Source organism: Kryptolebias marmoratus, linkage group LG15 (genome assembly GCF_001649575.2).
Source record: "Kryptolebias marmoratus isolate JLee-2015 linkage group LG15, ASM164957v2, whole genome shotgun sequence".
In the NCBI taxonomy this organism is placed as follows: domain Eukaryota; kingdom Metazoa; phylum Chordata; class Actinopteri; order Cyprinodontiformes; family Rivulidae; genus Kryptolebias; species Kryptolebias marmoratus.
Window position 1 is genome coordinate 30,339,508 of NC_051444.1, and position 26,554 is coordinate 30,366,061.

Consider the following 26,554-nt stretch of genomic DNA (forward strand, 5'->3'; position numbering starts at 1 on the left):
ACAAATTTACTCCAAATTAACAAAGTTAAATGGAGGGGTGGGGGTGAGAGGTGATGGTGGTGGTGGTGTGTGTGTGTGTGTGTGTGTGTGTGTGTGTGTGTGTGGTGGTGGGGGTTCTGTTAAATAATTCTAAAAAATCTAAAATTGAATTGTGGTGCATGTATATACATTCATCCCTTTTGCTTTAAAGCCTCAATCATTACCTTCAGAAGCCACATAATTAGTTAAATAAGATCTACCTGTGGGCTCTAAGTGTAGCTGTAGACAGAAGTCGCTCTATGTTAGAGAAAATGTCTTGTTGTATATCTCCTCTCTGTCTTTAGTTTTCTGTTCATGTCTCCTCCAAGCTGCTTAATTTGTATTTTATCTTCTAATTTTAGTTTTACAAAAATATGTTATAACATAAACTCCAAGATTCCACACTGCAGCCATTCATCAGATAAGATTATGTGAGGTTCAGCATTTGTAATTAATTTATTAATGAGCTAAAACCAGCAGAATGACTCCATACAGCAGAATTACTTCTGCCCCAATGAGTTCTGCTCACTGCTGACAGGCGACATGATAAATCTACTGATGACCTGTTCTGCCTTATATATGCAAATAAGTAAAAAAAAAAAAAGAAGGAATCACCTAAAATGATGTTAAAACTCCATTTAATAGTCAAAAAACTTAAAACAACCAAAACAAAATAATACATGGCAAGCTAAGTAATTTACATTATCTATTAGGATGAACTACTTTTTGGGGCAAATGATTGTTTTTTCAGTGGAGCAGAATCCCTCCTGCCCTCATAGACAAGCCTGCAGTTGGAAAAGCCCCAAATGTAGGACACAGGAATGTAAAAGACTACAGAAATGAAAGACTTTAATAAATTTATTAAAAATCAATGTACTGCAGATAATGCAAGAAGTCCAAATAGCGTCCAGATGAATCGAAAACTCATGACTTGACACAGGCCAGAATGGAGGAACAGGGTAGGCAGACGAACTGACAGGAAGAGGGATGGACAAGACCATATATAGATTAAGAATACAGAACAGAACTAACTACCTTTAAACTCTGCTCTGCATGAGTCAAAGTGCACCATGAGGAAATGAAAATTTCCTGCTGACTGTAACACAGAAAAACAAAGAAAATTGACCATTTTAAATAATTTTATACTTCATTTGCCAGTTTATTGTTCCACACCTGTTAAATGTAGGTATAGCAGCTTTTATGGGTTCTGTTGACAAATTTCTGGGAAAATTCAACATTCACATATTGAGAGCCTTGTTTAGACATTTAAATGCCTCAGGGTTTATGGAATCCCGTCAGTGATGGAGGCCAGATTCAGCTCACATTTATCAAAACACACAAACAGATAATGAACTTCTGTGCTTCTCCATGTGGATCCAGTCAGCATCACTCAGAAGAAGATGGACCTGGTACTCGAGGATCTGGAGGAGGAGCTCAAGATTGAGGTGAAGGAGCAGAGTGAAGGAACAGAGCAACGCTCCACAAAAAAGGTGAGTCTGTTTCTCTTACAAATGTATAGATTTAATTCAGGAAGTCATGTTTTATGAAGGATAAAATAATTAATACTACTATGGTGACTAGAAAATGTACAGGACTTCATTTAACAGCCAATGTCTGCCAATTTACACAACCAGACAAAACTGAGCATGTTAATAATTTGTAAAAAAAAATAAAAATTAAAAAAATTAAATAAAATTTAATTAAAATAAATTTTAAAAAGTAAAAAGTGAACATAATAACTGAAGTAGTAACACTGTAAACTGGAAGGGAAGCAAAAACAAAAGGGGAAAAACGGAGGCGAACCCAGTACGCAGACTCATAGTAAAAATGAAGAAAAACAATTTATTTAACTAAATAAACAAACAAAAAGGCTGGCGAGGCAGCAACACTAACACTAACAAAAATCCAAAAACAAGAAGCAAAGCATGGCAAGACGAGGAACTAGAAACATGAAGACAAAGCGGAATGATCCAGTGAAGAGTGATGAAAGGTGACCGGTTCTTAAAGACAGAGGATAATGAGGAAAATGGGCACAGGTGAGTGAGAATGATTACAAACAGGTGGAGATGGGCGTGGCAAACATGATAGGAAAAGTACTGGGGAGGTGGATAGTGACAGGACATGAACATGGAAACAAACAGATAACCAAAACAAAAGTTACAAAAATACCAAACAAAATACCAAAACTGTGACATGATATTAAAATATAACCCTATATTTATATACTAATATCACCTAAAGATACACATTTAACCAAAAGTATAACAAATCATTTAAGATGAAAGACTGGTGAATGAGGTTGAAATAGATTTATCTGTATTCCTTTGTAGATATAACACAGAAGATGGTATTTCCAGAGTATATATGATTATACCGTCTTTGTGACGGGGAAAGGTTTCAGGTAAATTACAGCCAGAAGCATCAATATACTACAAAACAACCCAGGAAGCCTCACAGTGTGCAACATAAAGACAGACATCAGAACCAGGGTATGATTCAGAACTGAAGAACATCTCTGGTCTGGGTTTCAGATGGACAACGCCGAGACCCAGGTGGATCAGCTGAGTCCAGTGGTGGAAAGTATCAAGAAGGAGGCTGAGGAGGTGGTCCTTGCTCACATGGAGGAAAGGTTAGCTGCTCATCTTCTCATTTTTAATGTTTCTTTTACCCTATGTGGAATGATGTGTACAATCTGAATCATACACTGATGAGACACAAGATTAAACCATATGTCTGATGATGTTTAGGTCCAATTTATTCCACCAGAACCTCTCTAACCTCAGGGTTTTCATAGGAACTTCTGGGCTACAAGGAGTCTTTCATACCAGCTATAACTTTTAGATCTAGTCTAGTAAAGGCTACACTTTGTTCATCCTTAAAACAAAAAGGAAACTGCAGTCCAATTTAAAATAATCTAAAAGACTTCTGGGGGTTTCTGAGGCGTCTGGAACAGGCAATGATGGCAAAAGATTATTTTGCCCTGTGTTAGTGTTTACATAAGAACCAGAGCTGAGGACTCACTGGTTGAATGTTGCTGTGATTATCATTGTTATTTAGTTCATTTTAAAATTGCAGTTCGTCAGTGTTGATTACAGAATCTATCTGTAGTTTTATTGTTATGACTTGTCTGTGTTAGTTACCAAATCTACATATGGAGAAATCTGGCTGCAGCTACTTGTAAAAGACCTCGTTCTTCCACACCTCATGACCAGAGGGGAGGATTGGAACATAGACAAAGTAATAAGACGAGACCTTTGCCTTTTGGCTGAACTCTTTCTTCACCAAAACAGAATGGAGCAAAGCAAGACACTGCTACATTTCAGGCTCTGTCTTAGAATTTTCCCAAGACCTTATTATCATTTTTCTTGTCATTAATATGTGTTTCACTCATATTTAAACTATGTAACTTTATATATACATTTGAATAAGTAAATGCATTCTGAATTAAGGATTTTGGAAGGCAGATAAAACAGGTTCACCAATGTGGTCAAATATTTTCTGAATATAATTTAATTTGCACGTTTAACATAGGCATCACAATACACGAACAGACTTTATTTGTCCAATAAAAAAAACTAAAATAAAATATTCTTCTCGAGCAATACTTAATTAAAAAGATTGTTTTTATTAATAGTAATGCTCTAATATTCTACAAGGTGAAACCAGGTTGTGAGAAATTGATGGTGAACATATTTTTTACTACAATATTTGTCTATGAAGGTCTGATAGAGATCTTGTTATATAGTACTATAGTAAATTAGGTAATGTGAAGTAGTTTTTTTATTAATTCTATTTATTCTGAAAATGTCAATCATATCTTCAAATTCCATGGCTTTAAAGCCTCATTCGTTATAACCTTTTACTATCTGAGATTTCTTAAGATAATAGATTTTGATTCTCCAGATAAAATTTAACATTACAGAGTTTACTTTCTTGATTGTTTTAGGAGGAACATAAAGAGACTGACATGGATGAATCATTACCTCCACCAAGGAGGTTACGTTTCAGTCGTGTTTGTTTGTGTGTTTGTCTGTTCACAAGATTACTAATTAAATTAATGAACAGATTTTGATGAAATTATTAGGAAATGTTGGGGTTGTCACAAGAAACAATTGATGAAATTTTGGTGGTGATGCGGATCACAATCTAGATTGGACTATTTTTTAATGACCCTTTAGCAAAGGTTTGCACTCTCTAAGTGCTTCTAGTTTTTTATATTCTTTTAGCTTTTACTAATAAAAGTTTGCCTGGAATAGACGGGTATTTCAAAAACCATTGATTAGGAGATTGTTTATGTCCTTGAGTTTGTCACCACACCTATTTGTTTACCTCTTATTTTATCTCCATTCAAACAAATTCCAAAGTATTTAGTTTAACTTTTACAAGAATGGATTTCATATGTCTCACTGCGAGGGTGACAATTAGCATTTTATTCAATTTATGCTTAAAACTGAAGCCTTTGAGAAATTAGAAGTAACATCCAGAGCTGTTTTTGATAATAAAACTATTTTTTAAGTTAACTGTGTCATCTTTAAATAGGCTGACTTAGTATTCATAATTTAAAAGACGGATCCTTTTGATCTGAGGATGATTTACTGTGAAGTAAGTCAGTATTTGTGTCCACACAATACATAGTTTGAGTGAGCTCAAACAGCTTATTCCATGTAATTCTATGATTTTAGATGTTAAACTAGGGTTAAGGGAGATGTAACTGTAGATGTCTTTTTAAATCATTTTAAGAACGTTATAGATTTATATTAATATATTTAATAATATTTAATATTTCCAAATCCAGATTTCTTCAGTGTATTTTGATGCTCTACTGTGTCAAACGCTTTAAAAAACATCTATAAATAATAATTTGTACTCATTACACAGTTATGTTATTGGTCATCTGCTGTCAAGCAACAGTCAATCTTTATGAGATTTGAGTCTTAGGGTTTTAAACCTGTCTTTGTTGTAGGAGACATATCTCTATCATATTTCATCTATAAGAGTTTGTAAATTAATTATTTAACGCTCTCATAGACGTGTGAGAAATTCAGTTCTCAGCCAATCAACACTCGGTGGTCTACCATTTTTAATTTTTTAAGTGACATCGGACATAATGGTATTTTCAAGGTTTTACCAAAACAGCTACAACTCTGTAGCTTCTCAACATAAGATGAGTTTAGTCTAAAACTCTGGCATGAAAAGAGGTGGGCGATATGCATAATTCAAAGAATGTTTTAACATGTCTTCTTACATCTCCTGATGGCTTTGTTGCCGCAAAGATCCAACAGGTTGCTGTAATCAAGGCTGTAATATTCAGCTATCCCTTGATATGCACAGATAGCTTCAAGCTTTAGCTTTTTTTGAAACCAGATATAAAAAATTGAAGGTGCAACTTAGCAGTTTAAGTTTCTGTGGTTGTATGACAACTTTACAGATTTTTTCTTCAACTTTTTTTAAGTCCAAGTTAACAGTTTTGTACATAATTTATTTAGCATAGCCCATACAAAGGTGTCATTTACTCAGTGATTTCGAACCAGTCCCTTAGTGTCAGGTCTGCTCATTGCTTCAGGCTGCAGCAGGAGCGTCTGGAGGCAGCCCGTGTTGCTGAGGAGATGGCCAGAAAGGCAGCGGAGGAGGCAGTCCGACTGTTAGAGGTTGAGCAGTCAGCTAAGATCCTCATCGAAACCCTGCCAGAGATCATTGAGCAGTGAGTGTGGTAAACACAGATGGATAAACTGAGTTCCAGGCTGGATCTAAGTAATGTGAGCTGAGTTTATGCTGCTGATTCCCAACAGGCTGCCCAACATCCTGGAGGAGGAAAATGAAGATGATCCAGAGTAAGTCCATCTTCCTGTTGCTGGTAACCAATCACAGCTGATTTTTTGGTTTTAAACAATGTCTGTTCACTTTACCGCGACAAACCTTTATTGTCTTTCTGCTTGATAATAATCATATATCAATCTTATGTGAGATCACAGACACTTGATTATGTTTGTGTTATGTAAAGTGGGGGACAAAGACAACCAATACAACTGGTTGGTGTAATAGTTATTGCAGAGGCCCACTATGTGGGAAACCTGAGTTCCAAACCTTATAAAGGACAACTTTTTTCGTTTTAAAACAAACTATGGCTAAATAATGATATGCAGTTGATGTAGACATTTATGATATTTTCCCTTTTAGGCACTATTTAGTCCAATTATTTGTCTAGATGTCTGTTCTGCCTAAAAATGGTCACATGGAGTCTCACAGACCTGCATATGAGCTCCTGGCTAGAGTAGATATTAATATAGGAGCAGCATAAAATGAATATTTCACCTTTTTTAGGAACTTGTAGGTATTTTGTGAGTTTAGTTAGCATGTTATCATTCAAGGTTTTCTTATTTTCTTTCTGATTCATTGTCAGAAGAAGATGCACCACAGTTTTAACACAGAACAAACAATTTTAGCTTCTTTCACAGCTGAATACTGTGAACGAAGTGAAGCAAGATGTTCTGCTGAGTTGGACTGAACCAATTTAAAACTGAGGGTGGGGGTGCAAAATTTGTCAATTATTTTGAATATTCTATTAAAGTTAAAATCAGTAAACACTACACGTTTTTGTCTTATTCCTGGGTGAGATCACATGTTTGTAAGTCAAAAAAGGGGCAGCATATATATATATATATATATATATATATATATATATTTGCACCCCCACTTTAGAAAATGGAGGAGGAGCTGCTCCACCTGCTCCAATTACCAGGCATCTTTGTTTGGGACATTAGTCCGTACAACTGACCAATTCACAGAGGGTGTTTTTACACTTTTTATTTTATGATGCACTAAAAGTGGAGACAGATAATAAATACAGGAAGCGTGTACTGTTAATGTTTTCCCTGTCAGTTTGTCCTCCTGACTGTAAACACAGCTGAGTTATCACCAAACACAGTTTCCTTCACAAGCGGCTGGGGAGGTCTTAGGTTTCCTTTCACTGAATCGACCTGATTGGTTGATGATGATAGATTCTTCATTGTTTCACCTCTTTGTTTTAAAGAGCAATGTGCTTTTAGGATGAGCCAGGATAATAATAATAATAATAATAAATGGAATCATAACATTAGGAATATTTATATTATATTTTCTGTGACACATTATTATATTTAAAATGTGAACATTCTTATTTTTTTAACATTTCTGATATATAGAAGATGTATGTGAAAGAGAAATATTATCTTAATTATTATTATCAAAACACTTTATAATTATTATATAAGTACAGATTATTTATCACTTTATGCAGCTTATCAGTCAAAATGTGGCCTTGAAATTGTATTTATTTATATTTTATTGTGCAAAATAATTTTACAAAATAAGACTCATGTTCTATTGAAGAAAGCATGAATCCAGTGGTTAAGACCATATACTTATAAAAGTTTTTCTGCTTTTTAGTAGTATTTTCCCAAAATATTCATCCTTGCAGAAAGTCATTTGTTTTTTTCAAGGTTTTTTGCATTAGCTAACAATAAAATCCTGACCACCATCCAAACATTTACTGTAAGGATACGGAATATATTTGTACTTAGTTATGAAAATGGTGTAAAATTAAAGCATCTGCTACCACACAAAAAAAACCCTGAAAATATTAGTCTTAAAACAGTTTAAAATGAAGATTGTGTAAGGATTTTCTATTTATTCATTTTTTCAGATACATTTTAGGTTGTGACAAAAACAGAGACAGGAAACCCTAACTTTAATCTTTAATCCGAGCATTTTTATTGTCCCAGCAAGAAAATGTCTGGAAAGATAAGATTCACAAAGAGTTACAGCAGCCTTCATCAGAGTTGGATCAGAGAATGCCTGAGCTCTGCGCACTTTGACATGAAAGTTTTGCAAATTAGAGTAAACATGTGTTACCAAACCTATTTTTACTTTGACACATTACAAACTCCGGATGTTCAGGTGTAAAATCAGTAGTTTGTGTCATATTGCCATGCGCTAAACCAGTTGACTAAACTTTCTGTAGGAGTTCCTCTCCAGGTCTCTTTTTAAGCTTCTGAACAGCATCTGACACCAAAGTTACAGCAGCTTCTAGCTGCTACGTACAACAAATTGACAAAGCCTCTCTACTTTCTTTGTTTTTGATCGAACAACATTCAGGTTGCAGAACCTGCAGGAGGACAGTGACGACAGCACAGACAATAGGAGTTCAGAACAACATAAAGCCATGGAAGAGGATAAAAACAAAAGTTCTAAAGAGAAAAAACTTGATCAGTAAGTTGAGCAACAGATAAATGAAGGCTGCAGTCAGATTCCTGTAGTGTTTTCTGAAACTCATCAGTCTCCTCACATCTTGCTTTCTGCAACCAGCTTCCCCAAAACTTTGAACTTTTTCAGATTTGCTGTTGCTTTATTGTAGCACTTAGAAAAGCTGAACTCCCACTCTGATCCTGGCTGTTCTCTGTTCTTCATTCTGTCCATTAAAATCAGAGTTCGGATCTTTTTCAGCATCAGAATCTTCATACCTGGTTTCTTCCCACCACTTGACCTTCAGTCCTTAGCACCAGTTTTTTAAAGGGTTTGGGTTCAGAAAAACAAGATGGTTCCTGGAAAAAAATAAATAAATAAAGCTGAGCCTGTAAAAGATTTCCGTTTCAGTCTCAATCTTGAAGCTAGACTTTCTGAGCTGAAGATACTGTTGGCAGAATCACCAGTACCAGCCTTCAAGGACATCCAAAGGAAGATTCAGAACACACTACCCAGTTCTGGTTCAGAGCCTGACCAGCCTGTTCTGTTCAGATCACCAAAGCACGAACGTCAGGAGCAGAGTTTTCATGAAGAACCAGAACAACTAAAATAAGTTTTCAAACCAGAATCAGAGTGGCATGAAGCTTCTCTGATTCAAAAGGGAACAACGGAACTCTGAGCTTTACCCTGGACAAGAATTTGAAGCAAAAGGAAGAACATGCGCTCAATATTCTTCCCGTTTTTTTAAATGTTTCACATTTTATCAACACTCCAGTTCAGATTTATCAATTAATTATTCATCTTTTTCAGGCACAAACTAGGATTTTATGAAATTATTTAATTGACAAACTCCTTGCAAAGGACACCAAAAGTTGATCCCTGTCTGATATGAAGGGGCAGCTGGTTCCACACTTTAGCAGCTACAACTGAAAAGACATGATCACCCCGCTGGATCAATCTGGACCTCAGAACAACTAAAGACCTGATCACTTCTGTGGACCAGCCTGGACCTCAAGACAACTACAATCAAAGGATCATAAGATCTAAAGGATCTGGAGGCACAAAAAGCTGCAGTAGGTCAGACAGGTATATGGGACCTGCCTATTCAGGGCCTTCAGATCGTTATTAAATTTGGGTTTGCAGCTTGTCCTGCTTGGTGGCTGCTCCAAAGCACACTGTAATGGAGACAAACAGGACAATGGATGATTTCTCAGAGGCACCTGTGGCAGTCCAAACGTCATCATGTGACATAAGAAGTAAATCCACTGCTGGGCCTTTTTGATAATGGAAAAGATGTTGCCCACTTCAAGTCTTGGGAGACAGTGGTTCCCAGGAACCTAAAAAAATCCAGAGGTGAAACAGGGCAGCTGGATATGATGAGGGGGAGTAGTAATGGGGAGTGTCTCCTGAAATCCACTCCACAGACTTGATTTTGTTCAGCTCCAGGTTGTTGTAGCTGCATCAAAACACCAGCCACACAACCTCCATCCAGTGTGCAGACTCATCATCATCCTCTCGGATGAGTCCGATGATCGTGGTGTCATCTGCAAACTTCAGGTGTTTAACAGCTGGGTTTCAGGAGGTGCAGTCATGAGTGTACAGGGAGAAGAGCAGTGGAGAGAAGACACAAGCTTGGGGAGAACCAGTTTTGATGGTCCCTGTGACTGAAGAGACCTTTCCCAACATCACCTGCTGTCGCTTGTCTGTCAGGAAGCTTTTGATCCACTGAAAGGTGGCAGGGGACATGTTGAGCTGGGAAAGTTAGGAGGAGAAGATGTCTAAAATGATAGTGTTAATTGCAAAACTGACATCCACAAACAGGATCCTGACGCAAGTCTCTGAGTGGTCTGCATCATCCACTGACCCGTTTGCCCTGTAGGCAAATTGCAGGGGGTCCATCAGGGGTCTTGTGATGTCCTTCAGGTGGGCCAACACCAGTCAATCAAAGCTTTTCATGACTGCAGATGTCAGAGCAATGAGGCTGTAGTCATTCAGACCAATGATGGAAGGTTTCTTGGGAACCGGGATGACGGTGGAACATTTGAACTTCACACAGCTCTAGGGTGAGAACTGGAGCCAGCTGGTCAGCACAGGTTCTGAGGCAGGAGGGGAAGACACCATCTGGGCCTGGTGTTTTCCTGATTTTTTGCTTGTGAAAGAGCTAGCTCACATCTTCCTTGTGTATATTCAGAGGAGGCTGAAAGGGGACTTGTGAAAAAGCTGAAACCCAGTTTGGTGTTTTACTGTTCTTGTTTAAAGCGTTTCATCAATAGGAAACAGAACTAAAGCAACTTCTGCTGGAATCCTTCAAATATGAACAGACTCACATCTGTCTCTCCGGAATTAAAACAGCTGGATTGTTTCACAAATAAAAGCTATCTGATAGTTTACACCATACATTTATATAAACTCTGAAAAAGAAAAACTTTATTGTGCTGCTTTTTGACTTCTTCAAAGCTTTGCTGCTTTTCTCAGTCTCACATAGTTCAATTTGACTGTTTTTTTCTTGATTTCTTTTTGACTTTTTCTTTGTGAATCAGGACAGAAATCAAAAGGTAGGCTTGAATCTTCACCAGACCAAGAATACATTTGAGGAAATGTGTATTGAAACTAAAATTTTCAGCTGGAAATTGTCTGAACTACATGAATATATTTATTTCAGTGTAAATAAAAAATAATCTTAAATTAAACGAAACATGTTTCTTAGCTCGGTTCCTATACATAAAAGAGATTAATTTAAGGCATTTACTTCACAACTTCAAAGAATGTTTGGATAAATTATTTTTCATTTTATTGGTTTTATTTATTTCCATGCTGGTTAAGAGAATCAGTTGTTTTAGTCCAGAAACATCTCAGAAACATCAATTTTTTTAAACTGTTTCTACAAACCACAAAGAAATATATTTTCCTGTAAAATTATGTACATAAATACTGACCATCCCTGGTGGTGGTAGGAGACTTAATGGATCTCATGTTTCAATTATGATTCAGAGGGCTCTGTCCAGATCCAGGACACATTAAGATGCTTCTTTCAGGATTTTTCTGGAAATTATGTTTTATTCTCTTAAAGTGAGAGTTCTTTTTTAAACTCCAGAAGCTCATCAGATGTTCCTCCTTTTCTGATCACGCAGAAGAATGTCAGGAGAGTTCTCCTCTGTTCTTTTTATTCTTGACCTCTTTCCTTCTTCACCAGATGTCTGTTAGACATTAGTCCAGCTCAAGAGGGTCCAGAAACAGAGGAACCTATGGCTCCGCCCACTTTATCTGAGTCAGCAGCGCAAGTCAGTCCTTTCTCGACTGATGCAGAACCAGGATCAGAGAAGAAGGACCTGGAGAGTCCAGTAACCCATCAGCCAGAACCACAATCTTCACAGGACCCATGTACCACCACAAAGCAGGTGACTCACCAAGAACATCTGGGTTACAAACAGTATCCTGTACTCTGATTGGCTGGGGACTTCTCCTGTACTCTGATTGGCTTTTGTCCTGATGAGCTGAAACACAGTGAACTCAAAGAAGTTTCTGACTCTGGGATTTATTGGACAGCAGGTGAACTGTCAGTTTGTCATGTTATTTTGTAACACGTTTTGTTGATTTTGTGTTTTCTCAGCCTGTTGCAGCAGCAGAAGAAGAAGCTGGATCGGGAGGTGAGAGCTAAAAGGAACAAAACAATAATCAGTTTCAGTTGTATGTTAGCTCTGCATTTGTTTGTCAGTCCTGTTATTATATAAAACTGAATTTGTGGACTTTAAGGTTGAATCTTTAAAGTTTAAACTGGAAGTGACGGATCAGTCAGTCGCTCCTGTGAAGTTCTCACGCTGTCACTGTGATGTTTTTCCGTCCAGTTTTCATCATTTGTGCTCCAATAAAGAGCTTTCTGCTTCGATTCCCGCTTGTTGCTGATTGCCTGGAGAGCTGCAGGAAAGTTGTGCACGAGCTCCACCTCACACCCCCAGCGCTGTCCATGCCTGCCCCGCCCCCAGGGCTGTCTCAGTTGACCCAGCAGGTGTCGCAGCTCCACAAGTGGGCGCGCCAGCACTGCAGGAGCATCGCCACCCGCTTCAGATGCCTCGACTCCCAGCAGCAGCCTTAACTCTGTGGCCCGTAGAGAACCTTATAGAAACCTGATGCAGTGTAACTCCACAGCTTTTAAGTGCCAAACTAAGAACCAGAACCTCCAGAACATCACCAAGCTCTGCGGGCTTTGCTGCTTCGCTTTGTTTAGTCTGTCTGTAGTTGACTTATGTAGGAACAGGAACTGCTAATCACATTTATTGTTAAACAAACAGCACAAACACTGATTTAAGTGTCCTGAAGCAAACAGATTTTCCTCTGGTTTAGGTGACTCCATCCATCCCACTTTAACAGAAATGTGCAACAGAACATTAATCAGATTCTTCTCTGTCCTCCACATTTTGAACTTTAGTGTTGATTTGAAACCTCAGTCATGGTGGAACTCATCCATTATAAATAAACATCAATATTTTCATTGTCTGTGACTGTTGGAAAATGTCAGAAAATGTTTCTAATGTTCCAATTTTTCCATCCAAGCAACACTGATATATGATAAGAGTTGTCGAAACATAACAGACAAGACTCAAGTTATGTCAACTGCCTGCCACATTTCTTTAGTTGAATTAATGAAAAACATGAACAATAACAATTTAACATAGAATAAATGGGATTTTAGCTCCAGCAAGGTGACTCAGACAACTCATATTAAATGCTGAATAAAAGATTTATGGATAATATTAGAATCCTTTGAGCATGCCATGACAAGGTATTTAGTTTAAAAAGAAGGTAGGGTTGGGGGTATTTTTTTACTTTGTTTTTTTTTTCTTTTGCAAAAGATGGAAGGTAATTTTGATCACCTCCTCCAAAGCTGCTGATGGGACAGCATTAGTTACCATGGTGATGGAGCAGGAGTGCCTGCTAACAGACAACTGAGAACACTACAACAGTAACACATGAGTTAACAGAAAACAAAAAGAGAAGCAAGATTTCAGGAAACAGCTGTTTCAGTTCAATCTGCAGAAAATGTGTTGTCGATGTTTTTGGCCCCTCACGGAGACTGTAGCTTGATAATTTGATCAATTCTGGCTGACATAAATTCACATTAATTTTGTTCTAGAAAACAAAAGATAAATAAAAAAAAAACATTCCCAGAAGGAATGCATATCTTCCACTGTCTTGCATTACAAAGTTTTAAACAAACATGTTACTGGGTCTGTCAGCTTTCAAATTATGTGTTGAGGATGACTCTCAGCTACTGCCACATCAAATTTTAGCTTAGTATCTGTAAAATTCACTGAGTCATAGCCATTTTTGTTTTGGGTAAATAAAGTTGGCTATGGCAACCATCGTGTACTGAGCAGACTTCAAAAGTAAATCAATTGTGGATATTCATCCAATGATTGTTTTCTGAGAGTTTGAATAAAATTTGTTCAGTGAATGTATCGCTCTGCCTTTCATTTTTTTTCTGTGTTACTAAGCCACCACGTCTGATTAAATTAGTTTTTTGTATAAAATGAGAAGTTGTTCATGGTGACCTTCAGAATCTGAAAGTGATCAAGGTGCAGCTCAGTCCTTATCAACAAGAAAGAAAACAATTTCTAAAAACAAGATCTCATCACTACACAGCTCCTGTCATGTTTAAGTTTTAGGTCCTTAAAATTGACAAAAGAAAAAAACACAGGATTTGCCAACAGCCTGTCAACAGTAAAGCATGGTGGAGGGTTCATCATGGTGCTGTCCTGATCTATTTCTTCAAACGATGGAGGCATTAAATGTACCAGAGGAAACTGAAGATTATCAGGACAGTTTACATGGAAATGTGTTGTCAGGACAAAAGTCTGAAGCATACAAGAGCAGAAAAGAATGAATGCTAAAGCTAAATCTTTCAAAAACAGAAGACACAACCTAAAGACTAGCAGATGTTTCAATAACTATTTTTTAGATAAAAAAGTAAATTTTTTTAAAAGTCAACAAAATCTGTAATTTGTTAATTAGTACAGTCCTGCTCACCATTATTGGCACCCCTTCATGATTTGCATAGCTAAGTGAACATCTTCATGATCATTCATTGGTTAATTCATGTCATATGTGTGGAGGCAGTCCATCACAAGTGATCTTTATGTGTGATTTGCAACAGGTGAGCCAAATTGGGTTTTCATATTGATTTGCAGCAAAGGGTGNTCTTTTTAAATGTTTTTGATCATTTGCTGTTTTGCATCAAGCACAAGCTATCAGCAATAAAATGTTGTTTCACTTGATGAATTTCCTTCAGTAAATATTCCATTATATGTACTTAAACTTCATGGGTGCCAATAATGGTGAGCAGGACTGTATAAAGGTTTTTTAAACAAACACGACTGAGTGTAAAATAATCATCTGTGTGTTCACTAAACTTTTTGTTTTTAGAAATTACAATTAAAATATAATGCAGCAACTCACCTTAATCTGTCAGACAGAACCATGTTCTTATTGAAGTGAAGAAACATTACTCCTTCAAATGGCCTATCCCCCTTTGGGTGTAAACGATCAACGCAGAACTTCCCGGAACAAACTAAAAGAAAAACTGTTTGGCCTAAAAGGTCCTGTGCTGTATTTTTCATAGAAAAATATATTACGGAATTGTATTTCTCTAAATAGAGATGAGCAGTAAAAGAAAGGATCTGTGGTTTCAATCCAGCCTGCAAAGAGATTGTTTTCCTCCGTTTTTATATATATATATAAAAATTCCCTTCTCCCTTCTATAAAAAGGGTGGTCTCTTTTTCATCCTCTGAGCTCGGGTCCTCTACCAGAGGCCTGGGAGCTTGAGGGTTCTGCGCAGTATCTTGGCTGTGCCTAGAACTGCACATTTTTGGACTGAGATGTCTGATGTTGTTCCTGGGATATATATATATATATATATATATATATATATAAACATAACAGTATGTGTGTGTGTATGTCATCAAAAAATAAAATTTGTTTTGCTACTAAAGTATAATTTTGCTTGTTTTAGAGCCATTTTAATTGCAGTTTTATTTTTTGACTGACGTCAAATACTTGACGAATGAATTTACTCTTACTCCTTGACTGACAGCCAATACAGCAAAATAAAGCAGTTTAATAAACAAGAACATGGTAAGTGTGAGAAAAGCCTTCCTCTAGTGGATTCACTATCTGTCAACATCAGACACATCAGACCACCATGTGATTCGGCCAATTAGAAGAACATCAGTCAACATTTATTAAAATTAATTTGTAACACTGGAAATTGTTGATAAGCAATATCTTGATAATATTATTTTCCTGACAGCCCATGATATTTGCGGTTGTCAAGAAAATAATTTCAGAGCAATGCTGTTTTATTAGAAATTGCTTCAGGAGTTCCATTCAGCAGCAGTCAGAGTGGGAGAGACTTTTTTACCAAAATAAAAAAGGGACAGAGCAATGAGCAGAGGTTGATGTGTTGCTCCACTCTCATTAATATATTTTAGAATGTTTTCACTTGAAAACCTAACATCAACTTTATCAACAAAATCAAAACGAAAATATAAACTATGTGTCAGATCTGATGACATCAGAAACTGAAAAGTAAACACCCACCAGTGTCAGTATAAAGTCTGAATATACAATATGTTAGAAAACAGGACTGAAGAAGAGTTCCAGGAGTGGACCTTCTTTGCTGTGAAATTGCTAATGAAGACTGAAAACCTGACAAACAAAACACTTAACACTTAACACTTAAATCAGGGGTGGAAATTTAATGTCAATATTGTGGGACAATAAACAGGGAGATTTATTGAGAGCAAATGTTGGGGGGATGCCAAAGGTACAGTCAAATATACTGTTTAAAATGAACAGATGTAACCTTCATTCATAATGAATGCTATATCCTACTACCAATTACTACTATACAATTTGTAAATCACTTAGGAGTTAAATTGGCATGGGCAGACATATTAATAATCATATTAAAGGAAATATTAAATATAACAGTGTTCCTTATTGGTACAGTATCTTATATACAATTTATTAATGTGTTCACTCTACAGGTGTCAATGTACATCAAATATGGGTGTGGTTTTCCTCATTCCAAAGACTACTGAGAATCATGTTGAGGGTAGTTTGAATCATACTTTTCTGTGATCATTGAATAATTGTCACTGATCTATAGCAGCTTTACAAAAATATACAGCTCTAAATAGATATAGCAAGTCAGCTTCAGCTATAAAAATGTGATCGTAAAAAAAACTGTAGACTGTTTGGTATTTTAGATTTAAAAGCTGAGTTTTACTTAGACATCACCATGTTGTACTTGTTGATATCAGCTGGCATCTTCTGTACAAGCCCCATCCAACTGATATTGGCACAATATCTATGTCTAATATTATATAATGACTTATTATTGTATACTAACACACTTGACTAATCTGTATGAGAATGTGGTTGATCCCAATGCTTACCGTAACCAGTTTCTGATAGAAAGCAAAGCTCTTTACTTTTCAAACATGGTACAAGGAACAAGTGATTAAATTTTGGTGGTGATCCAGTCAAAGTTCACAAATCAGCTTGTGCTGTAACTCTGCAACAATGTAACAGAGGTAAATTAAACTGCACAGTTGGACACCTCTCAGGTCAAAGGTGATCACCATTGATTTTAAGGTCATGAGGTCAAACATCAACATCACAGTTGACCTAGTGCTCAAACTGTCCAACAGCGTAATGTAGGAATGTCAATCTGCACAGCTGGACACTTCATGGGTCAAAGATGATGCCTATTGATTTCAAGGTTCATGGGGTCAAAGGTCAAGGTCACATGTAACCCCTTTGTTAAAAACTTCTCTTTGCTCCTACATGTGACCCTTTTGTTTCCTCCACCAAAGAAGTTATATTTTTGGTTGTGTCCATTGGTTTGTTTGTCTCTCTGTTAGCAAAGATCAGGTAAAAACTAATGAACAGATTTGGATGAAATTTTCAGGAAATGTTGGGGTTGTCACAAAAAACAATAGATTACATTTTGGTGGTGATCCAGATTATAATCCAGATCACACTATTTCTTAATCCCCCTGTGACCTTGACAGAGGTTTGCGCTTACTGAGTGCTTTTAGTTTTCATATTCATATCCAGTTCAAACTATTTCTGCATTCTTCTTTCTGCCACTACACTTGGGCTTAAATTGAAAAAGAGGAAAGGAAGATATTTGTAGCCGATTGGCTGGATGGGGCTAGTGCCAAAGACCCCAGGTGATGTTGAAGTAAGCGGTTCAAAATTAGCCTAAGGCTAAATCTGGTGTAATGCTTCAAGTGTTTTATACTTTAATGTTATAATTGCACACTGTCCTGGTTAAATAAACTTGAACAACATGGCTACCTCCAAGTAAAATTTAGCTTTTTTTTAATTTTAAAAACCTAAACAGTCTACAGTATTTTTACATTAACGGTTTTTATAGCTTAAGCAAATGTCTAGCAAACAAGGTCTATTGTTCCTACAAGTGTGCAATACTAGAGGCCATTTGTTTATGCTAGCTGCACTGCTCCAGTTCTCAGGCAGTCTCCCTCACAACTCTGTGTTCCTTAAGCAGGTGTTAGAGGTACAAGGGACCAACTACTGTTAGGCTGATGGGGGGAGGGGGCATAATTTTCAAAGGTATAAATGCATTATTTTGTCTATATAAATGGTGGATATGATTTGCTTTTTAACATTATATTGCTTGAAAGTATAGTTCCCTTAAATGATTTACTGAAGGGTACAATCTCTGTTTTGCCAAACTTGGAAGGTCTTCTTTGACTGAAAAGAAGAAGAACCAGAAATTTGTTTTTATATCAATATTTCTGATGTCCCATTTGGATTTCATAAAATGAAATTTCCACAAAAATGTCTTCAATATTTTGTTTTTCCTCTAGTAAAGCCAGTTTATCATCCTTGACTGAATCATAAAATTTCTGTTGTTCCCAAGCAGTAATTAAAAGTGACCCATATGAGGGTTTTCTGATTCAACAGAAATCATCCAGCATGTCGTCTGAGTGTTTAGTTCTTACAGTGCAGACTCAACTCAATGTCCCCTAAACTCCAACTGTTCTCTTCTGGTCCACAGAAAACAGCAGCAAAGGTTTGAATGAAGCTCTGAAGCAGAAGGTGGAGAACACAGATCGAGAAGCAGTGCACAAACACAACCTGAACATACCTCAAATTATCACAACACCAGAACCGGAGACCAATTCTCAGATGATCCCAGAGTTCAGGTAACATCCTGATAGGGGTGCTGTGAGTCTCAGAACAATGAGAAACACATGTTGACACATCAATACATGCAACAGTTTCATTGGTCCTCACTTTCCATATTTGTGTCTTCATCAAGTTTTAGGTTTCAGCTTATGATCAGAAGCACAAGTCCAAGATTTAATCATGTTTCTGAAATCTACTTCTTTTTATGTTGAAAGATGATTTAATACTATAAAGTTTCTGCAGGAATGTTAATGGGTGCAAATGCAGCTCGTGCTGAAACTCCAACATACAACATTCTTCTCTAAAACCCAACAGGAATTCAATACTTCCTTTTGTAATAATCTAAGCTAACAAAATGGCAGACATTTTGACAGATAAATTGCAGAAGTATAAAGAAAACCAAGATCAAAATAAAAGTTAAAGCTGTTGCCAGTGGCTCATTAGGGTCATGGTAACTTCAGACCTGTGTCTCTCACTTCCTGCAGCTGTATGCTTTGAACACTTGGGTGAAGAGAGGAGCTATCAGCTGATCAACAGCTGGTGGTCAGTTGGATCAGATGGCAGGGGAAGATGCCAGACAGATCATCAGATCCAAATATGTAGTGTGGGTTTGCTGGGAATGCCTGGCAGAATCAAAAAGATTGTCAACTCCCACCTCCAGCAGAGCTTTAACTGTATCCCAGTGGAGGTAGAGGAATTGAGTCTGAGTTGGCAATTTTCCACTCCTGCATGTGTTAAAAGAATCTCAAAATCAAATCAAATGACATATCCGAATCCAAGTCTTGGTCCATTTCCCAATTTATGTCCAAGTCCATCTCTTCTGATCTTGGTCCATTTCCAGGTCTTAATCTGTGTCTACATTCAAGTCTGGGTCTAAGTTCAAATCCAAGTGTAGGTTCACATTCAGGTTCAGGGCCATGTCCAGATCCAAGTTCATATCCAGAGCAAATTATAGGTACAAGTACATGTCTGGTCAAGAATTGGGTTCAGGTACTGATCTAAGTTCATGACCAGTTTAAGGTGCAAGTCCTGGTCTTGCTCGTTGTTTAGGTCTAGGTTCTGGTCCTTGTCTAACTCAACTACCGGTTTAGCAACAGGTCCAAATCTGGAACCAAGTTTGGATCCAGGTCACATGGCTGAACTAAAATAGGTTTGAGTGGGTCTGGATTGAGAAATGGTGAAATCTTCTTTTTAATAATAAAAGCTAAAACAGAAGCTAACAGGGCTTTCTTCCTCAGTAGTCCAGTTGGCTTGTGTCCCAGTACTTGGGTCTGTGGACCTGGATGATGGAGGAAAATCTGTACTTAATCCAGGTGTTCAGTTCAGGTTAAATTTGCAAATCAGAACTTTTGTTTCATGTTTCAGCAGATCTGAAAAAAAAGGTTCAGATGAGGTTTTTCTTTAGCTCCTGTAGGTGCAGCTGCTGACAAATTTGCATTCAAAGACTGATGATGATGATGTTCTTGTGTCTCTAGTAAAGGTGATCTATCAGCAAATGAGGAAGATGAGGAGCTGCTGAAGGTCAGTATGAAGACCTGGTCAAGTCAGGGAGATCTGCTGACTGCAGATGATGAGTAAGTTTCAAAAATGCACAGTGTGAGTTTTCGCCATTAGGTTTGTCCTTCACTTTCATCATCCTACTGTTGTCCTGCAGAATGCGACCACTGTCCACTGCCAGCATCGGGAGCACTGGCGTACAGGACCGTCTGAATGAGCTGATCAAGCTCTTCAAAGGTCGAACAGAACGCCAGAAAGACCGGCTGGTGGACCCGGATGCATCTGAGGACGAGAGTCCCACAGCCTGTATGTGTTTCCTCTGTTTACAAGAAGTATCCACATATTTGATTCCAGTGGCACAACTTTAAAGTACTTTTTTTCTGGATCATACCCCTACCTAGGAGATCCTTAGAACTTCATGTTTTGGTTAAATAAAAAATTTGACATGAGTTTTTTAGGCATAGGAACCTTTGAGAGGAAATTCTCACCACTCAATTTAACCTTGCGGTGCTTTAAAGGGGATGGTCGTTAAAGATTTATATCTTTAAAAAAAAACTCTTTAGTCAATTTCTGTGTATTTGCCTTCACACAGCAGAAACAGAAAATAACAAAAACAGAACCATATGGGGATGACAATGCCAATAATTGGCAATGTTCCTGAAAGATGATTAAAAGTTTTGTATTAAAAACAACATTTTTTATGTGTTATAAAAGTTGATGCCGAAAGTGCAAATCCCTATAGACCCAAAAGCAATGAGCCTGATCTCCTCCAGTATTTAGGGTGTAGGTTCCATTTCTCTGTCTGCAGACCTAATGATTCCTGCAAAAATAAATGACTTCTAGACGCTGCCCACATTAGATTTGTGGGATAGATGAGGTGTTTAGGCCTTATTAGTAATGTGATGACACCAATTATCTCCTGATGTCAGGGCTGTGGGATTTTTTAGGTGCTTTTTAGTTGTTTGTTTGTTTGTTGTTTACTTTCCTCATTCTTTATATTCAGTGTTTTCATTTTTTTACTTATCATTTATTCTTTGATATTATCTCTGAGTTTCTTTGTATTTTAGATTAATTAGCTTTCCAGTTATCCTCTACTGTTTTTCTCAGAGATCCTTGACTCCAGTTCATTACTCATTTGTCCTTCATCTGCTAATCTGCTTAGCTGCACTCACTCAGTAATCATCTCTCCCAGTTTATATAAACTCCTTTTACTCCTTGTTTCTTCACCCAGTTGTCAGATCCTACTGTTTGCCTCCTGTTTTCATGTCCTGTTTACCAGCTCTGCACCCTTCTCCCATTTATTTATTTTTGTATTTTCTACTTGGGACATTTTTGTTATGTCAGCCTTTTTCTTTAATAACAGCTCTTTGTAGCAATACTTAACAGGGTTTACCCAGTCAGTAGTGAGCACTTACATAGAACACACTGGGTACATAAATGGTTTTTTACCTGATATGTATCAGGTACTTACTAGGTACCTATAGAGACCAGGCTGTATTATGAAATGACTTGTTAGCTTATGCTTACTAGGTGCGTGCCTGGTGCTTCCCTGGTACCCAGGAAACTTACCAGTACCCTGGGTACCTAAGTACCTACAGGGACAAGCTTTTATATAGTGATTTATTGCCCTATATTCACTGGGTACACACCCAGTACCTAGTACATGCCAAGTACTTATGTGGTACTTATCAAGTAGGTATCTGGAACATACCAGGTACCTACAGGGACTGGGTTTATTATGATGTGGCTTGTTACTCTATACTTATAGGGTACATACTTGGTATACGCAAACCTGGTATGTACCAGGTACTTATGTGGTACTTATTGGGTTCATACCTAGTTTTATGTGGTACTTACTGAGTATGTACCTGATACTTAAGTGGTACTTACCGGGTGCATACATGGTACAAGCCTGGTTCATACCTGGTATGTGCTTGGTACTTATGTGATGCTTACCAAGTACATATCTGGTACATATACAATACCTACAGGGATTTGTATGTAGGGTATGTACTAGGCTGTATTATATATGTGTTGCTGCTTTTTATAGTGTTTTGTTGGTCCAGCTCTGTGACCTTACTTTGGGTTCTCGATATATACGACATGCAAGACTTGACTTCAGTGTAAGATATTCTAAACCTTATGTCCTGATATTTACAGCCCCAAGCAAAGCTCCACCGCCTCCTCCTCCACCACCCCCTCCAGAAGGGGAGAAGAAGGATGACACGACAGCAGCACAGGAACAAGATGAGGGGGAGGAATTTCAGTTTGAACTTCTGGGGTATCCAGTTAAAATTCCCAAACCTCCCCCGATTCCCGACTGGCTGCAAGCTGTCCTGGAATACCGCTTCCCCTCTAGTATTGACCCATTTACTGGTGAGAGTTTCTCCAAAATATCCCAACTCAAAGGCACTGAGTGTTTGAGTAAGAGAGGTGTTCAAAAAACAGACCTTATTTTCTTTCTCTGGTTCCTAATGAAGACTTTGTCCCATTAGAAGACCTGCAGCAGATCTTCTGGTACCTTCAATCCCAGATAACCACAAGTTTGGACAAGACAGAAAACCTACATTAAACTAAAAGAGAAACTGTGCTTATTTAATTTTCTTTGATTTTTATATCTTTTTCAGACAGAATAAAACCAAAAAGTTTCATGTTTTGGCTCATCAGCTTGAAATGTTTATATCATTCATTCAGGAATTTTAGACTGTGACACATTTCAAAACCAGTTTGGGCTGAGGAAGAACAAATAGAGCAATGATGTGTCACACTTGCTAATTATAACCCTGATTTGGTCTAAAATCAGTATCCAGTTCAGTCTGAGTGTTTGAGAAGCAAATATATTCAGTAGATGTTCATTTTTACAACAAATGTCGGAGAAAATTATTGAACTGATTAGACAAAGTTTCTCAAAACTTTTGAGAGAATTTGCACATTTCTTTTCTACAGAGCAGAATATCATGAAACCATTCAAGGAATCTAGAGGAATTTTAGGGAGCTAAGCTGAACAGCTATGATTGCCAATCTCTCAGACATCACCACATCAGGAACCATTAAATATCAACAGCTGATAGAATCACATGGATCAGGGATTACTTTCAACCTTTGTCAAGCTCTACAATATGGTTACCTTCACAAGTGTCTCTTTAAACATGTTGTTGTATAGAAGCCAAAAATGGGAAAAGGCAACTCCATACTATTTGATTTTATTTTTATTTCTTTTTTATCATTTGGTATCACTATCATGAGTATGCATTTTAAATGTTGAAAGGAGGAGTGGAAACATTGCAGAGAAAACAAACTTTACTGAAACAAGTTTTATTGGAATATATAAGTATTTACAAAGCTGATGACAGTTAAAACATAAAACATCTTGGCTTCATTCTGTCTGAAAGGATATTTCAAGAAAAAAAAAGAATTTGTTTTGTTTTTATTAGGATTGTATTTTCTACTGTATTATTGGTTGTGGTCATAAATCAAATGGTAGATAATAATTTAAATACAGATTTCAATTGATTCTTGATGCACCTCTCCAGTCTTTGAGGGAACATTCAATGCAATGCATTTACATCAGACAACATATTCTAAACACTAAGACCTTCAAGTTGTATTTTCCAAACCACCAAGGCATTTGATTTGGTCCTTTTCCTTAAGTGTAATCCAAAAAAAAAACATTTATACAGTATTATTTTATAAATACTGCAAACATTTCTCTCTGTATGTTTAAAAACACTTACATACATTTTTTACTCAGATTGTGGACTCTGAGTAGAGACAAGGAGTTCATATGAAGACCAGGGACTGGGTGTGGTTCAGTGTCTGAGTAAAGACCAACTCTTGAGTAAAGACCAGTTCCTGGGTTAAAAAGTGGTATTTTAGTAAAGACTAATATCTGGGTAGAGACAGATGTCTAGGCATAGACCAGTGTCTTGGCAAAGGCTGGGGTTGGGGCAAAGACTCATGTCTCGATAACAATTGGTCCTTGAGTAAAGACCAGAGACTTGGGTAAAGACAAGTGTCTGGGTAAAGACTGTTTTTTAGGCAAGACTGGTGTTTGGGTACAGACAGATGTCTAGGAAAAGACCTGTGTCTGGGTTAAGAGTGGTCTCTGAGTAAATACCAGTGTCTTGGGAAAAGACTTGTGTATGGGTAAGACTGGTGTTTGGGTAGAGCTACATGTCTAGGCAAAGACCAGTGTCTGAGCAAAAACTGGTGTCTGACCACAGACCAGTGTTTGGGTATAGAACAGTGTTTAGTGTCTGGGTAGAGATCTGTGTCTGGCCAAAGACTGGTGTCTGGTTAAATGCCTGTTTTTTAATTGATTTTCTGTGTCCTCAGATATAATTTACGTGGTCTGGCTGTTCTTTGTGGTGGCGGCATGGAATTGGAATGTGTGGCTGATCCCCATCCGCTGGGCATTCCCCTACCAAACAACTGAAAACATCCACCTGTGGCTGTTGGCTGACTACACCTGTGACTTCATCTACATTGCTGACATAGTGATCTTCCAGCCCAGACTGCAGTTCGTCCGTGGAGGAGATATTGTGGTCAGTGGATACAAAGAAACAAACATCTTCTTAGTTTGATCGGTTCAGAAATAGAACCTTTAACCAATTTGAACTTGTTTTGTTTTTTAGTGTGATAAAAAGGACATGAGAGAACATTACATGACCACTGAGAGGTTTAAGGTGAGAACTAATTTATCCACAGAAACAGTATGTACATAAATATTTATTGTCTATCATTTCAAATCAACTTCATCTCTTGTAAGAAACCATTTATTAAATGTTTGTTGACCTTTGGGTAGTGTTTATACGCGGTCCAAGCCCATGGAGACTAGGGAAAGCTGTTACAACAAAGTAGCATTTTTATTCCTCCGGTGAAAAATGAAGCCCAATTGTAATGGTTCAGTTTTTTTCATTTTTAGTCTTCTCTAAAAGAACTCATACCGCAGCACTAAACCACATGTTCAAAATATTTGTGAAACAAATTTTAGTCACAAATTTGTTGCCAGCATCTTCAACTCTTCTCACATTAGTTTTTGTAATTCTATAGTGCCGAAGCTGTATTTTGACACTTGCACAGGAGCTCTCCTCTGACGGAAAACATCTGTGCTTACAGCCCCGAATGTCCAGGTCTAATAACCAGACAGATGATAAAAACTGATTATTAAAAAGAATGGTCTAAATCTGCTTGTCTTCATTTCTAAAGTGTACTCCAGCAGAATAAATCATAAACAGGTGCCAAGGTGGGTACTATGTGGTTGGTGGTGGGCAGTGAAATAATGTGAAGAATACGGTTTAACAAGCTGTGCACACAGAAATAAACAGTGATTTTTTTCAAAAATCTGTCTGTTCAATATGTGGCTACACTGTTTGCTGGTCTATTTGTTGCAAATACTCAGAATTCAGTGAGACAACCACAAAAAATTTGTCTATTTTTTCACAAATGTTTGCAATTTTGAGCTCCCAACTGGTCTCCAACAGTCACAGTACAGTGAGATACTACCCTAGGCTGTCAGGAGCTTAGAAATACAAACAAGCTTTAGGATGACACCTTGTCAACCTAAAGGTCTGTAGGTCTTCAGGCTGATGGGGGCAACATGGGCGAGAGTAGGGGGTTGGACCTATGTCATGACCACTTGCAGTTTTTGTTTCTTTTAAAGCTCAAAAATTTGTTCATCCTGATGAATGATTCTGATTGTGCTGGCATGTTTTGTTCACTTAGCAGAAAAACTTTGGTTTTGTTTAAACAGTTTGTGCTTTCTTCAGATGGACCTCATCAGTCTGTTTCCCATGGAGATACTTTACTTCTTCACAGGGGTGAACCCTCTGTTGAGATTTCCTCGTCTGCTTAAGGTCAGCTGATATTCCTCAGCCTCTTTCAGCTCCAATTCTTTCAGGATAGACAGCTGATTGTTGCTTCTTTTTTAGTACATGGTTTTCTTTGAGTTTAACGACAGGATGGAGGCTGTCATGAAGAAAGCATACATCTACAGGTAAAGAACCACACACGGAGAAAAAATGACATAAAACTCAATAAGCTATAACTTTGGGTTTTCCTGTTTCAGCAAGAAGCCAACTTTGTTTCTGTAAATTTAGACAAACACACCCGACCTTTGGTTTCTGTTTATTTGTGGTCCAAGCCCACAGAGGCAAGAATTGTAACAGCATTTCTTCGTGACCAGAATGTGACACAAAAAAAAACAAAATAACATTTTGCTAAAAAATGAATCCATATTTAATAAAGTCAGAAAGTACAATATACAGTGCAAAGAATCACTGATATTGCAGTTTTTTCAAAGATCATATACTGCAAAAAAGTTTAATTAAAGCCCTAGCATTCCTTGAAAGAATATCTTTCATTGCATTGTTTCAATCATTTTGGTCAAACCTTGTAAATGACCTTATGCAGCAATCTGAGATCTCACAAGATGTGTTAACTTTCAGGGTATATCATGTGAATGACTCTCAGTTATTACCATACAATATTTTAGCACAGTATCTGTAAAACTGACTGAGAGACATTTTTGTGTTGGCTAATGTCAGTTAACTACAGTGGCGATCTTAAACTGGGTGGACTCCAAATTCTAAGTGGTAGATGTAT

The 26,554-nt window shown here is 37.4% G+C and overlaps 1 protein-coding gene across 1 annotated transcript in view; it reads left to right on the plus strand.

Moving 5' to 3' along the window:
* The window catches only part of cngb1a (cyclic nucleotide gated channel subunit beta 1a), a 74,260-nt gene that overhangs the window by 31,356 nt on the left and 16,350 nt on the right, over positions 1–26,554 (plus strand). The window contains exons 16-30 of the mRNA XM_037979988.1: positions 1,399–1,508; positions 2,550–2,647; positions 5,582–5,719; positions 5,808–5,849; positions 8,152–8,265; positions 11,432–11,636; positions 11,849–11,885; positions 18,324–18,471; positions 19,930–20,028; positions 20,109–20,257; positions 22,112–22,327; positions 24,287–24,495; positions 24,586–24,636; positions 25,720–25,806; positions 25,882–25,946. Of these exons, the coding sequence (XP_037835916.1) occupies positions 1,399–1,508; positions 2,550–2,647; positions 5,582–5,719; positions 5,808–5,849; positions 8,152–8,265; positions 11,432–11,636; positions 11,849–11,885; positions 18,324–18,471; positions 19,930–20,028; positions 20,109–20,257; positions 22,112–22,327; positions 24,287–24,495; positions 24,586–24,636; positions 25,720–25,806; positions 25,882–25,946 (1,768 nt within the window). The remainder of the gene's footprint in view (positions 1–1,398; positions 1,509–2,549; positions 2,648–5,581; positions 5,720–5,807; positions 5,850–8,151; positions 8,266–11,431; positions 11,637–11,848; positions 11,886–18,323; positions 18,472–19,929; positions 20,029–20,108; positions 20,258–22,111; positions 22,328–24,286; positions 24,496–24,585; positions 24,637–25,719; positions 25,807–25,881; positions 25,947–26,554) is intronic.